General features: G+C 37.8%; 1 protein-coding gene across 1 annotated transcript; it reads right to left on the reverse strand.

Annotated features, from left to right (window-relative positions):
* Positions 1 to 328: 328 nt before the first annotated feature.
* Positions 329 to 3280, reverse strand: LOC118748886 (solute carrier family 12 member 8). Its single transcript, XM_036483609.1, has 7 exons — positions 3045 to 3280; positions 2419 to 2966; positions 2159 to 2360; positions 1856 to 2090; positions 1139 to 1792; positions 899 to 1077; positions 329 to 600 (listed from the first exon to the last, which is right to left on the reverse strand). The coding sequence occupies exons 1-7, from the start codon at positions 3278 to 3280 to the stop codon at positions 441 to 443; spliced, it is 2214 nt and encodes a 737-aa protein (XP_036339502.1). The 3' UTR covers positions 329 to 440.
* Between the last annotated feature and the right edge of the window lie 9267 nt (positions 3281 to 12547).

Here is a 12547-nt window from a genome sequence, read left to right on the forward strand (position 1 = left end):
ACGAAAGATTATCATTTCGAATACTTAGCGCGCGCATAGTTCAAAGAAATGCCTCTACCGCTAGATGCATATAAAAAAATAAACGCAGTGCGGGTGGAATTCGCTTAGCAAATTTGTGCATAGATTTTAAATGCAATAATTCGCCAACAGTCTCCGGTTAGCGTGCTTAATAAATTTTAGATTATACAGTGCAGGATCGCTGTCATAATGAGATTTTTTCGCTGCCCTTTTTTGCCGATCAAGCAGGAATGTTATTTTTTACCTTTAATTTTAGGGAAAATATTGCTTCAAAAATACATTTTCGGTTTCTTAGTCCAATTCTTATTAGTTTTTTTTTTTTGGAGGGTGTATAAGTGCGTGTTATTGTTTCAGTGTTTTTGTAATAAATATTTTTTTTTTATAAATGTTATTGTACGCTGCATTGCTTTTTTCAATTCATCTTAAACATCATCAATAAGATGACCTTCCACCACCGCTGAGTGATGATAACGACTACGTTGCGAAAAATCTGCATTCTCTTCATTGAGCTGCGTAGGCGAGAAATCAACGCCGGGACAGGTAGGCGTTACGACAACCTGCTCGTACTGGTGTATGCGTTTACTGAAAGAGAAACAAAGTTAATAACAAAAATGTATGGTTAAAAAAAGGAAGATGTTAATGTTGTAAAAGCATGCGAATTTCGCAAAAAGTTTGGAAAGTGTTGCCGTGTGTTAGGTTAGGTTGTCCGACTGGAAATGACAAAGAGAGCCAAGAATATAAAAGTTGCATATTTTTGGCAATCTAAATGTGTTGTATACTCCTTCCCTTTTACTTTAATTACTTTCTAAGCTTAACAAAATTCGCCAAGCATTTTGTTTTTTCATCCGTAACCTAACTATTCAACCTTAATCTAACTCACCCGAAGCACCGGAATATAACGCTCTTAAGCCACGCAAAGAAATTAAATTCCGCTGTTAAGCCCGGTTTCACTGCCGGATTGGCTGTGCCCACATAGAACCATACAATGAACACAACCAGGTAGCAGGTGAGCGCGTAATACCAGTTGACCAGCAACATCACGAGTAACTTCAGGAAAGTCTAAAAGCAACAGCATTATAAATAATACTCATTAATTTATTCTCTTAGGCACGCCGCATACCCCCATAAGTGAGGCCCAACGATTGCAGAACGGCGAATACCAGTTCTTCGTCTTCGAGTGTATGGGCAGACGTATAGGCGCTATGGGCTCCTCATCCTCGGCAGCCTGCTCTGGCACGCCAGCTTCAGCTGCATTTGTGCTGTTGTAACCATCACGAAAAGCGACACCATTTGTATCGCTGCCGTAGAGTCGGTGCTGTTGTTGTTGGATATGATTGCGTTCAGTCTCATGATTGGCTGCCGTCGCCGCTGCCGCCGCAGCAGCTGCTATAGCAGCAGCATTAGATGATGTGATATTTGAAGGCACATGATGTGGTGAATTTTGTGGTGTTTGTTGTAAGTTTTTATGGCGTACACGATCTGGGAAAAGTAAATCCAAATCGTTGCCATCCTGTCCAGGTGATTGCGTTGAGCCATAGCGACGCGTCTCATACGAGGGACTTGACGCTTGTATACGGAAGCGTTCTTCACGTTGCTCTTGTATGTCAAAAGTTTGAGCCAAAGCAAAGTAGGAGTAGTCAATGCAAGCGTAGGTAAGCAAGAATGGCATTGTTACGATGGGTGCAAGAAAGTTAATATCACCCACTATGATAAATGTGACTGTAACAACAGCTACTACACCCATTGCGTAGAGTGGCACCTTGTTGGGTCCGCGCTGTGAGGTGGAAATTAAAAAATCATTATCGGTTTAGGTTAAATTGCTTCAAATTGTACTAACACCCTTGCCCAGCACATCAATGCCGGGTATAGCGCTCTCATTGGCGATGCTTTGCAGCACACGCGGCGTGCCATACATTGCACCCAAACACGAAGACATGCTGGATACATAAATGCCCGCAAGCAATAGAAACGGCACCGCAGATACTTTTACAGAAATCATAAAGTCGTTAAGCAGCGTAGGTCGGGTGCAAGTAGCGCCCAAGAATAGCACAAAAACCATGTAAAGGAATGTGCTAAAAACCACAACAACAAAAATAGGTTAGATTTGCGCTAACCACGCAGTTAATTATACTCCGCTTACCCTGTGCCGAACGCCGCCAGTGTGCCATTCGGTATATCAGTCGAGGGGGCGCGCAGGTCACCGCTCATGTTAATTCCGGATAGCACGCCTGTGACGGTTGGAAAGAATACACCAAACACCCTAAACCAGGAGTAGCCGTCCTCATACTTCGGCATCAAATTATCCCAGAAGTTACTACTGTCCCAGCCATCAAAACCATTATCTGTAAATGATCGTCAAATAAAGCAGATTTGAAGTAAAAAATTTATACCCCAACTTACCTGGATCTCCGCCTATGAAGCTGCCCACCATAAAGTCTAATGCTGACACTAGTAGTATCATTAGCAATATGAATTGCAGTTTAATAACCCACTTCACGCCGGCGACATTAATGCAACCTAGCAGTAGCACCGCTGCTGTAGCGAAACCACGTATCGCCCACTTATTGTCCGCCAGTCCGACAAGTCCGGCCATACTCTCGCCGAAACCCATCACATTCAAGGCGCATCCCACAGCTTGTCCAAAGCAGTATAGTACACCAAGTGAGCCACCAAAGCGCGAGCCCAGCGTATGTGCTATAAGAAAATACACACCGCCACTCTCTACGCGACAGCGCTCGCATATACCTACTGCTGAAAGCACCGAGACTAAAGCTATCACTACAGTGCAAAAAATAATTAGCACTGCATTGATTATACCAGCTTGCGCAACAACCCAACCAGAGCGTAAGAATACGATCACACCGAATATATTTATAAGACAAGATGTGAATACGCCGTCCCAAGTGCCGAAGAGCACTGGCTGTGAGATAAAGAAATTTGAACGCCACCTGTAAAAAATTTATTGGCAATATACATATAGGTACTGTTATCAAATAATTGTATTTGCTTTATAGCAGACAAATTACCATGGCTTATCGCCTTGTTCATCGGCGAATATTTCATTCCGTCCAGACGCTTGATGTCCACCCGCCGCATAAGTGTACTCGTTGCCCAAATCCACAAAGCCACCAGAATTGCCGCGCTGACGAAAGTTTGCTACCACAACATCCCCGGGGCCATCATCATCTAGGCCAAAGCGATTCCAATCGACTTGGCGTCGACCACCGCCGTTAGCGCGAACACCGCCGCCGCTATTACTCATCGTTATTCTTGTTGGTGCGTCGCTAGTTAGCTGTTAGTAATTAGCTTTCTATGTATGCTGGCTTTTGTTTATGACTATTTTCGGTGCTCCACGCAGGCAATTGGCCACGAATTCACCACAAACAGCCTGCCTGCCAGCTGATAGTATTTTGCTTTATTTTTAATGTTTACCGAGTTTTACTCAATGGAAAATGTTTCGCAATTATTAAATCCATATGATAGCTTGTCGTAGGCGTGGTTTTGTGCCGATTTTTGTTGCCAGAAAATTTTTGGTTTTAAGAAAAATTGCGTTTACGATTGCTTTTATTTATTTGTTTTGTGTGTTTGTGTGCCAACCAGTTGTCAAACTGATGTCATTTGCAGGGCTGCCAGACGACTGAACGTGTACCCAAGAAAAATACTCGAAAACATGTTCGGCTTGAGAAAATCTTGTTGGTCTTGCACAGTGTATCTAATCGTTTTTGAGTGCGGAAAAATCACTCGAATTAAAATGAAGAAAAAAAATTAAATGAAATATAAGTAAGCATTACAAAACAGAAAAATAATTATTTAAATTAAATTCAGATAAGTTAAAAAAATAAAAAATAAATCAACAGAATGTAATAAAAATAAAAGAAAAAATCAAATTAAAAATTTATTAAAATGGAATAGAATTAAATGAAATTAAGCAAAATAAATACAAAAATTGTTCGCGCCACAGACAAGTCTTAACAATTTTTTTTTTTTGATATTCAATTTAGTTATTTTTGTAAAAATATAGTTCAACAAAGTCCAAATAAATCCATGTTTAAAGCCGCACATATGCAATACTAAAAAAAATCAACAAACTTGCGTAAAAATTTCAACAGTAAGTCCTAGCTACTTCGAACTTGCACTCTATTATATTAAATTTGAAAGAGCTACAAATCCGCATACTTAAAATCTTGCTAGGGAATCTAACTAAAAACTCGACATGTTAACAAAAATTTTATTTTATTTTTTAATATCGCACAAAGTTTAAAACTGGGATTTATTAGTCCTCTGTTAAATAATAAACTATATTTTTAGAAAAAAAGGATGTTAATGAAATAGAGAGATAAATTCATAAAACTTGCCAATATGTGGTGCGTGTATAATTATGACAGGGTATGTATTAATACACAGTAAATTATTTTATTATTTCTGCATCAAAAATTTAAAAAAATTAATTTATATGTATATCGAGTCAAACTTAAGGTTTTAGATTTTGCTGATTTAAAAAGAAAAAAAATATTTATACTGCATTAAATTTTAAGAACTTATTTTATTTTTTCTTTTTTGTTTAGCTTTTAGATTTTGTTGTGTTAAAAAAGATCAAATTTTTATGAACTTATTTAATTTTTTGTTTGTTTTTTAATTTCATTTTTTAACTTAATTTGCTTCAAATTCTTAACCTGTATTGTTTTAAACAGACATTTTTTGTTTAATCTTTATTTAATTTTTGGGAAGTCACTTTACATATTTTTTAATTTGCTTAGTTAATATTTTTAAATTTAATGTTCTTTTAATTTTTAGAATTTATTGTTTTAAAAACGAAAATATTTTTTTTGTTTTTGTTATTTTATTTCCTTATAACAATTATATTCAATAATTTTTTTAAGCTTGGGCCGTTTTTAATGAAAAACTTATTGTTGGAAAGCAACAATAATTTGAAAAAATGGTAGAAATTATAGCTTTTTCGGAAATTACCACATTTTCTCATCAGACTTCTTTCAGTAGGATTCGAACCGACGATCCTACTGGCTCAGCCAGTTGCCTTTGTACTGTGCTTCGCCTTGAGAATTCTTGTTGCTTTTTTCCACTATTTCATTTGTTAAGCCAACTACAATCAAGCACAGCTATTCCAGTGCTATTTAAACTTGATCATGTGGTTGTTGGTTTTTTTTTGTTTTTTTTTTGGTAATATTTCTATTATTAAAATGTTTAACTTTTTAGATGTGCTCGTCCTTAAGTTATTTGTTTTTCATTAAAAACGGCCTCAAGCTCAATAAAAATTGTTTAATAAAATATTTTTATTTAAAAATAAAAAAATTTAATTTTATGAACTTTTTTTAATTACATATTTCTTTTTCTTTTTTTTAATTAAATTTAACTTTTTGGAGTTTATTTAAGAAATCTCGCGAGGTTCCTTGGCTAAATGCTTTTAGGTCAAGTGTTTCCAGAACGGTGACCATAGGAATCGAATTTCGGGCCTAGTAAAGTCCAATACGCTTTCTGTCAGAGTTTTTTGTAGGTGGAGTCGCCAGTATAACGCGCCAACTATGTCGACATTAACCAGCGTACCTACTGCGGACGTCTCTGAAAGTGTTAGCCTCGGTTTTGAAACCATTCGATTGGTGTATTATTTTCTGATGGAATTCTCTGGCTGTCAACATCTAACTTACCTCTTTTCTCACTCATATTCTCAAGGTATTTCTCAAGTGACGCTCGCCTAGAAATCGGGCTTAGGGTGGTCAGAACACTTTTTGTCATATCAGTTGTTTCTGCCAAGAACTAAGACCATAGCATTTCGAAGAAATTGAGAGTTGCATATGCATTGTGAGAAGGAAAGTGATATAACCAACTCTTTTCACGACGCCCTGGAAACAACTCAACTAAGGCCCCTTTCGCATTGAATCGAACCCATCGAAACAGCTCGTTACCTGGGCCTACCGTTAGTTGAGCTTGACGATTCTATGGTTGGAAGAGTAGCTCCCGTAAAGAGGACCAAGGTGCAGCTTCAATAACAGAAACAACAAGCAACCGTATCAAACGTTACTTTGAGATCAGGAAGGCAGTTTGGGCCTGGCAAATCGGTATGCCTTGTCGTTTCAAAGCAGAGCGTTTCTGGGGTGAGTGTAACTGTATCACCCCAGAGAAATTGCTTCGATTCAAGCTTTGCTTTCAATTCAAGCTTACGATTGTTAATGATCGTTAAATAGACTAAGCTTTTCTTAAAGAGTGGTTCAAGTTTTAATTAGTCCAAGTTTAATTAATACTACTTTCCCAATCCCCCGTGAGTATCCGGTCACGGAGGAATATAAAGAAATGTGTCAGTCGATCACCTAGCAAAGAAAGTAGGCCCAAACATGACCAGAAAAGGGTTTACCTAGATCGGAAACAATAAAAATGAAAGAACAACACTGGAGTAGTAATAATAGAAAATATAAAGGCTCAAACCTCCCTAAAAGGAAATTGAGGAATATCATGGGCATCCTCACGGGGCACTGCTCAAAAGTTCCCAGTCGCTCTCCGCTAAAGGGAACCATTAGATCAGCTCAGCTTCTTAAACGCCGGTCGAATCGAAGTTTGATTAGAGATCACGGCCTTCGATAGCGAGTGTGCTTCGTCAATTTGAATAGTTTTGAGGGAAAACAACTGTAATTTTATTCAAATCGATCAAATCGATCACGAATGCCATGAATCCGGGCCAGGCTTAGACTACTTATTTAAATTTTTAAGGCACTTACATGCTATTATTTAATATTACGTGAAATTGCAGAAAGGTATTAAAAAAATTAAGGTATATATTACTTTAACCAACATAAGTACACTTTTATTATTCAATATACATGCATACATATTCTTAAACAAATTGCCATATAAATTAAATTCATGCTCCGAAGAAGACCTCCTCTAAATCCATACCAATGCGCTAATTACCCCAACGCTTTGGACCTCCAGTATAGGTGCGATCGTGCGGATTAAATGGTGGCGTGCCGGGTACTTGTATTGGGCGTTGAGCGCCACCATTACGGCGATTCAAGTTGCGATCGACGAACGGCTCAGGCTCAGCGCATGTCAGTTGTGCCATCAGAGCTATAACAGCCAAGATCAGAATGCCGAAGAAGTTTTTGCCGAACATTTTTCCAAGTGTTTATTGCAAACTGAGAAGATTTGTGTTTAAGAATTGAGTTTTAATTAGCTGAATGTTATGCCGCTGAATGATTTCAATCAGCGCTTGTAAGCACTATTTATACGAAAATGTTGATGATCGCAAAAAAGTACCGCTAAATTTGGCGGATTGCAACAAAATGAGAATGTGATGAAAGCGGAATGTTTTTAAGGTGCACTATGAATTATAATTTTATGCTTGTACATGCCCATATAGAAAGAAGTACGTATGCATATAAATACCTAAGTATGTATGTTTCTTAAATGAGATTAAAAAAAAGCAGACAGATCGAAGTGTTTTCTGAGCGTTGACTGATAAGAACCGCTGCAGGGGAATCCTCAGGCGAAATAATAAAAGATCATACATACGTATGTACATACCTACAAAAGTAGGGGGAATTCTCATGTACATATACACATGTATATATAAGTACATCCCCAAAGGTGTTTAGTAACCCAAGCCCATTCCTCTATGACGACCATTAATCGCTACATTTGTTTGTATGTATTGCATATTTCTTTCGCAATAGATTGGCGGGCTATGATCTTGTCTAAGCACCTTCATACATACATCCATAAACATCGAGGCACTTATTTTACACTTCTCACTAGTTCTGTTCCTTGAAAAACCATCAGCAGGATTTCTGGATTCGAGAAAATATTCTCCTTACTACTGCGTGTGGCTTTAGACCCCTTAGTTGACTTCAGTCGTGGTCCAAACACTTTACAAATTAGGTCGAGGCGGTTGGTACTTACATACATATATATTTTCAAACAGTGCAGACAGGTCTTTCTGAGCTTGGCTTATCCATTGCGTTCGTGGATGTCCATGCTTCCGTCGGTCACTCATGGTTGCGGCATTCGAAAATCTGTTTTTTATCTAAGCATCCTCTCGGTCGCTTGCGCCACTAGAGCCATAGATCTTGCTTAGATTAGTTCGCGCTAATATCACTAAAGTCTACTTATCTTTGATCATCGTTCATTGAAGTGAGCTTAAGAGCACTAAGACACTGCAGAATTTTATAATATCTTTAGGATTTGGTTTTCTAGGAACCTGTATTCTGAATCTGCTGCCATGGCTCTGATAAACAGGTATTTCAGGCAATTGTGTGCCAGATGAACTGGACAATGCCAATTTCAATAGCGGGTAGTCCCATACGAGATGATGATCACTCTGGCTGGAGAATAATTCTATCAAACGGACTAATAGAAGATGGTCTGCATAGCCCATATGTAATAAAGCCGGACTCACCTGGGCTAATTAGAGAGAAGATCTAGCCAACTTGTCCAACTGGGACACTCCCTACAATAAAATTTCCCCCCATAGCGTGCGCTTCTGCACACATAACCAAATTTACAGAAGGAAAAAAAAACTATTTAACTTTTTTAAAATACAAGAAGTCATATTTCAGGGAATATTTAATTAAGCAAAATATATGGCGGGGCAATTGAAGGTGCCCCTTTTAGTCCCAAAAGTCAACCGGAATGCAAGTTAAGTTACAGCTCCACACCAAACTTTTAGGCATTCATCGTTTTCCCGACTTAAAGCGCGATTATCATCTTTTTTTTCGTCTGAATATCGGCATGGAGTACTAATTTTAGTCTCGTAGTGTGCCGAGAAACTTTCTATGCTGTGCGCGTCTCTAAGTGCCGATTTCTCAATGTCTGGTTAAATACAGCGACTGCTTTATCGATCACATGTTAAATGAATTATGTCGAAAACGTCGATAATGGCGTTTAACTGGGAGGTAGTGATAACTAGACATCCACAGGCCACGTTATGCTGTTTATCAGACCAGCCCTTACGATTGCTATGTCAGGTCAGCTACAGCATCAGCCCATACTCCTGGTGGGTGCGTCGTTGTTCATTCTGCAGAATATCGAATCGTCCATCTGCTCAACCAGGTGTATTCCCCTACGATCATTCAACGCGCTTGAATGCCAAAGATCGTGGTTCGCGTTAAAGTCACCGATTACCATACGATTTTCACATCTGAGGAGTGCACCTATTTCAGGGAGATATCCTGCCGGGCAGCTGGTGACAAGGGGTACATAAAAATTTTGGAGTCGACATCGCCTGTGCCGAGAGCAATACCCTGACATTCTAGTATGGTATCCCTGCGGTCGATGTCTGTCTCGATAAGACGATACTGCATGGTGCGATGCGTCGCTTGCAATCGCGACGGTTCACATTCAGGCCGGTTCTGAACGGAAATTCCCTGGGAATTTTCTCTCTTTTCCCTTTCCTCCTATCATGAATACCAATTCCCTGAGGACTTTCTAAATTAAATGGCGGAGCTGAGCTCTCAAAAAAGTTTCAAACAGCTTCTTCGAAGTTCGAATTTCTCCCTCTCAAGTTTTCGGGGGAAATTCTACTCGCTGGTAATTAATTATTGAAGGATTTCTTTTTCGGGAGAAACAAACTCCCGGAGAACAAACTCTCCGGGAGTATTAAGAATTGGGCTGATTGTATCCGGCGCAATTCAACAGTGTATCTTACTAGGTTATGCCATAAACAAAAACTGAGAAGTATTTTCATACAAACTTAGACAGTTAATGTTTGTTCGATGCTCATTGATGGTGGCCGTGTTAGAACGAAACAAATCAATGATATAATGAATCAAATGTCAGAAATCAAGTGATATAACTTGTGTGCAATTTTTAACAATTAGTAATTAATTTTCTAGGTTTCTAGTTTCCAGACTAGCTATGGTTTTACGAGTTTTTAGTTTAAGGCCTGAATATTCATTTCAACCCTTAGAGAAGAACTACACTCAAAGTTATTTCAGGGTTTCAACGCTAAACAGCTGAAGAACATGCTATGGAGTCCTTCTCTATGAAATTCAAAAGATAAAAGAAAACGAAGACTTTCTGTAGCTTTTTAAAATATTTGCCGTCTTTATTAATGCAATCTTTATTTTTTTCATATCTGCATTTCATTTAAAGTTAATTATTGTATGTTATACGATATTTTCTTTACGCTTATCTAAAAATAGTTTATTTAAATCATCAAAAATCAAGCACAGACTTCAATATTTGTTTTTTTTCTTTTAATCATAAAACCTATGATGAATTAAACAGGTTTACAAAAAAAACACAGTTTCTGCATATTGAACCAAACCTCTATATCCCTATGTTATACGACGCGTTGAATGCGAATCCGAGGGCCGTTAGCATCCACCACGTCAGATTCGAGGTTATTTGAAGGTCAAGTAGGGCAAAAGTCTTGAATAAACCTGAAAATTCAATACAATTCTTCTGAACTTGAACTTGAGAGTGCCTTGGCATGAATAAAAGAATCAAAGAAAATCGTTGCTTTGCTTCGCATTTCTTCTTTCAATCTCTTAACTTAAAACAGATCTAGAACAAACTTCTGTATGTTCATACAATGAACTTATGTATGTGATTTTGATATTTCCCTCCAAGTGGAGTACCGAATGGCTCTTTTTAATCGAAACAATAAAATACAAAAATTTAATAATCATACAATTCAAGATATTTAATTATCCATTAAGTAGAATGAAGCTCAAAATTAAAAGAAGCGTCTGACGTTAGGCTGGGAACTACAGAGCCCTCACTACCGCTCAAAACACAATAGGGCTGTTAGAATGTTGTGGAAATGGCAGTTAGAGTTGCATTTGCAAATTTTATACTTGCTGCCATGGCAACCGTGTGCATTTTATTATTGTGAATTTGCAAATGCAACGACTATGCAAATGTAAGAGTATATGCACAAGATCCTGAACAGCCCTAATGCTTGCCTTTCATGGGCAATGCAGTCTCGCGAAATCGTCGATCAATTAACTTCCTCAGGTGATAAGTCAGCCACGACTAAAACATACCACCCGGGAGAATAATCCTGCCTTAACAATGACCCAAATACAGTACAATAACTTTTCCACGAAAAGCAACCGCCCAAACCGTCAATTGATGTATACTGTCAGTAGATGAGGTTGTGGTACCTCCGTTCCTCAATCACATTATCGCAGATTGTAGAAGCGAACAACTTATATATAAAGGGCCATAGCAAAGCCGTCCCAAAGCGGGATAATCATCGCAAGAAAACAAGTGTAAAATACGAAATTGCAAAATCAAAGCAGGTAAAATTTATGGGATGGGTAGCTTCAAAAGCATTTTAAAATCAAAAGCTTGCACCAAAAGTCTGTATGTAGGGATCAGTCTGCTGCGTAAATACCATAACGAGTATCCGAGCAGTCAGATTGTAATTAAAAATTCTTCTTTTCAAAATAATGAAATCCCCGCTGTTTTACCGAGTGCGCGAAAGACGTAAGTAATACCTTCCTCAGAGCTCCGCGTCCCAAAGTCGTGAAAGGAATTTATTCAGCGGACGGACTAAAAGCCTGATTATGGCAACTTAACTTAACTTAACGGAACGTAGAACTTAGAACTTTGAGAATCAAAATGAAACAGATTTCGACGTGGCATTAAGTTACGTTAAGTTTCGGCTGTTCAATTATAAGCAACACCCATTTAACAGAATTTTTAAGAGAGAGCCGTAAGTTACGTTAAGTTGCCATAATAAGACCATTAGTCTTAACACGCCACAACGCCAATAAGGCCAGAGCTCATAGAGCTGTGTCTGCTGGGTACCGCTAATCGTATTGCTTTAGCATTGCCTGTACATTTTCTGTCCAGGTGAGATTTGACCAGCTACAGCGCACAATAGTCGAATTAAGGCTCGGAACCAGATGGCGAATAATGCTTCAAAAAATTAATAAAAACATTTAATTGACTGTTGTATATTTTTAGGCCATAAAAACAGCTTTCACTTCAACGTGTTTCTCGTGCTCCGGAAACGCTATTTTTTATAATATTTTTGATATAATAGATTAGTTAAGCGCAGTCTAATAGAAATTTGAAGCTATCTAAAATTTCACACAGTAGTAAATAAAGTCTTCTTATAAACTCAACAGTTTTTTTTATGCCATAGTTTTTAAGAAAATTATTATGAACTATTTTTAAAGCCTTTTATTTTTATCAACTTTGACAATAAAGAAAATATTAAATAAAAACCTAGGGGGTATAAAAGCCTCAGGCAATGGATTTTAAAACCGGAGAGGAATAATTACGTTTCGAAAAATGTGCACCGAATTTCGCTTTCGAATGCATCTAGTTCTGGTCGTTTTGACACTGCTTGTTATTTACATATTTTTAGACAAAATGTTTTTAATTGAGCCAGTATACGACGAAAAAACTAGTTTCAGCGAATTTTAAATTTCAGTGCTGACGTTTTGCTGAAGTTTTAGTATTTATTTATTTATTTTTTTTTAAACATTGCACACAAATTTGCGTTTCGATTAATGTTATAGAGCAAGAAAAGGCCTCACAAGTTAAATTTGCTTTTGCTTTCAGAATA

This window comes from Rhagoletis pomonella, unplaced genomic scaffold, assembly GCF_013731165.1.
Source record: "Rhagoletis pomonella isolate Grant_MI unplaced genomic scaffold, Rhpom_1.0 Rhpom_scaffold_00013, whole genome shotgun sequence".
NCBI lineage: Eukaryota > Metazoa > Arthropoda > Insecta > Diptera > Tephritidae > Rhagoletis > Rhagoletis pomonella.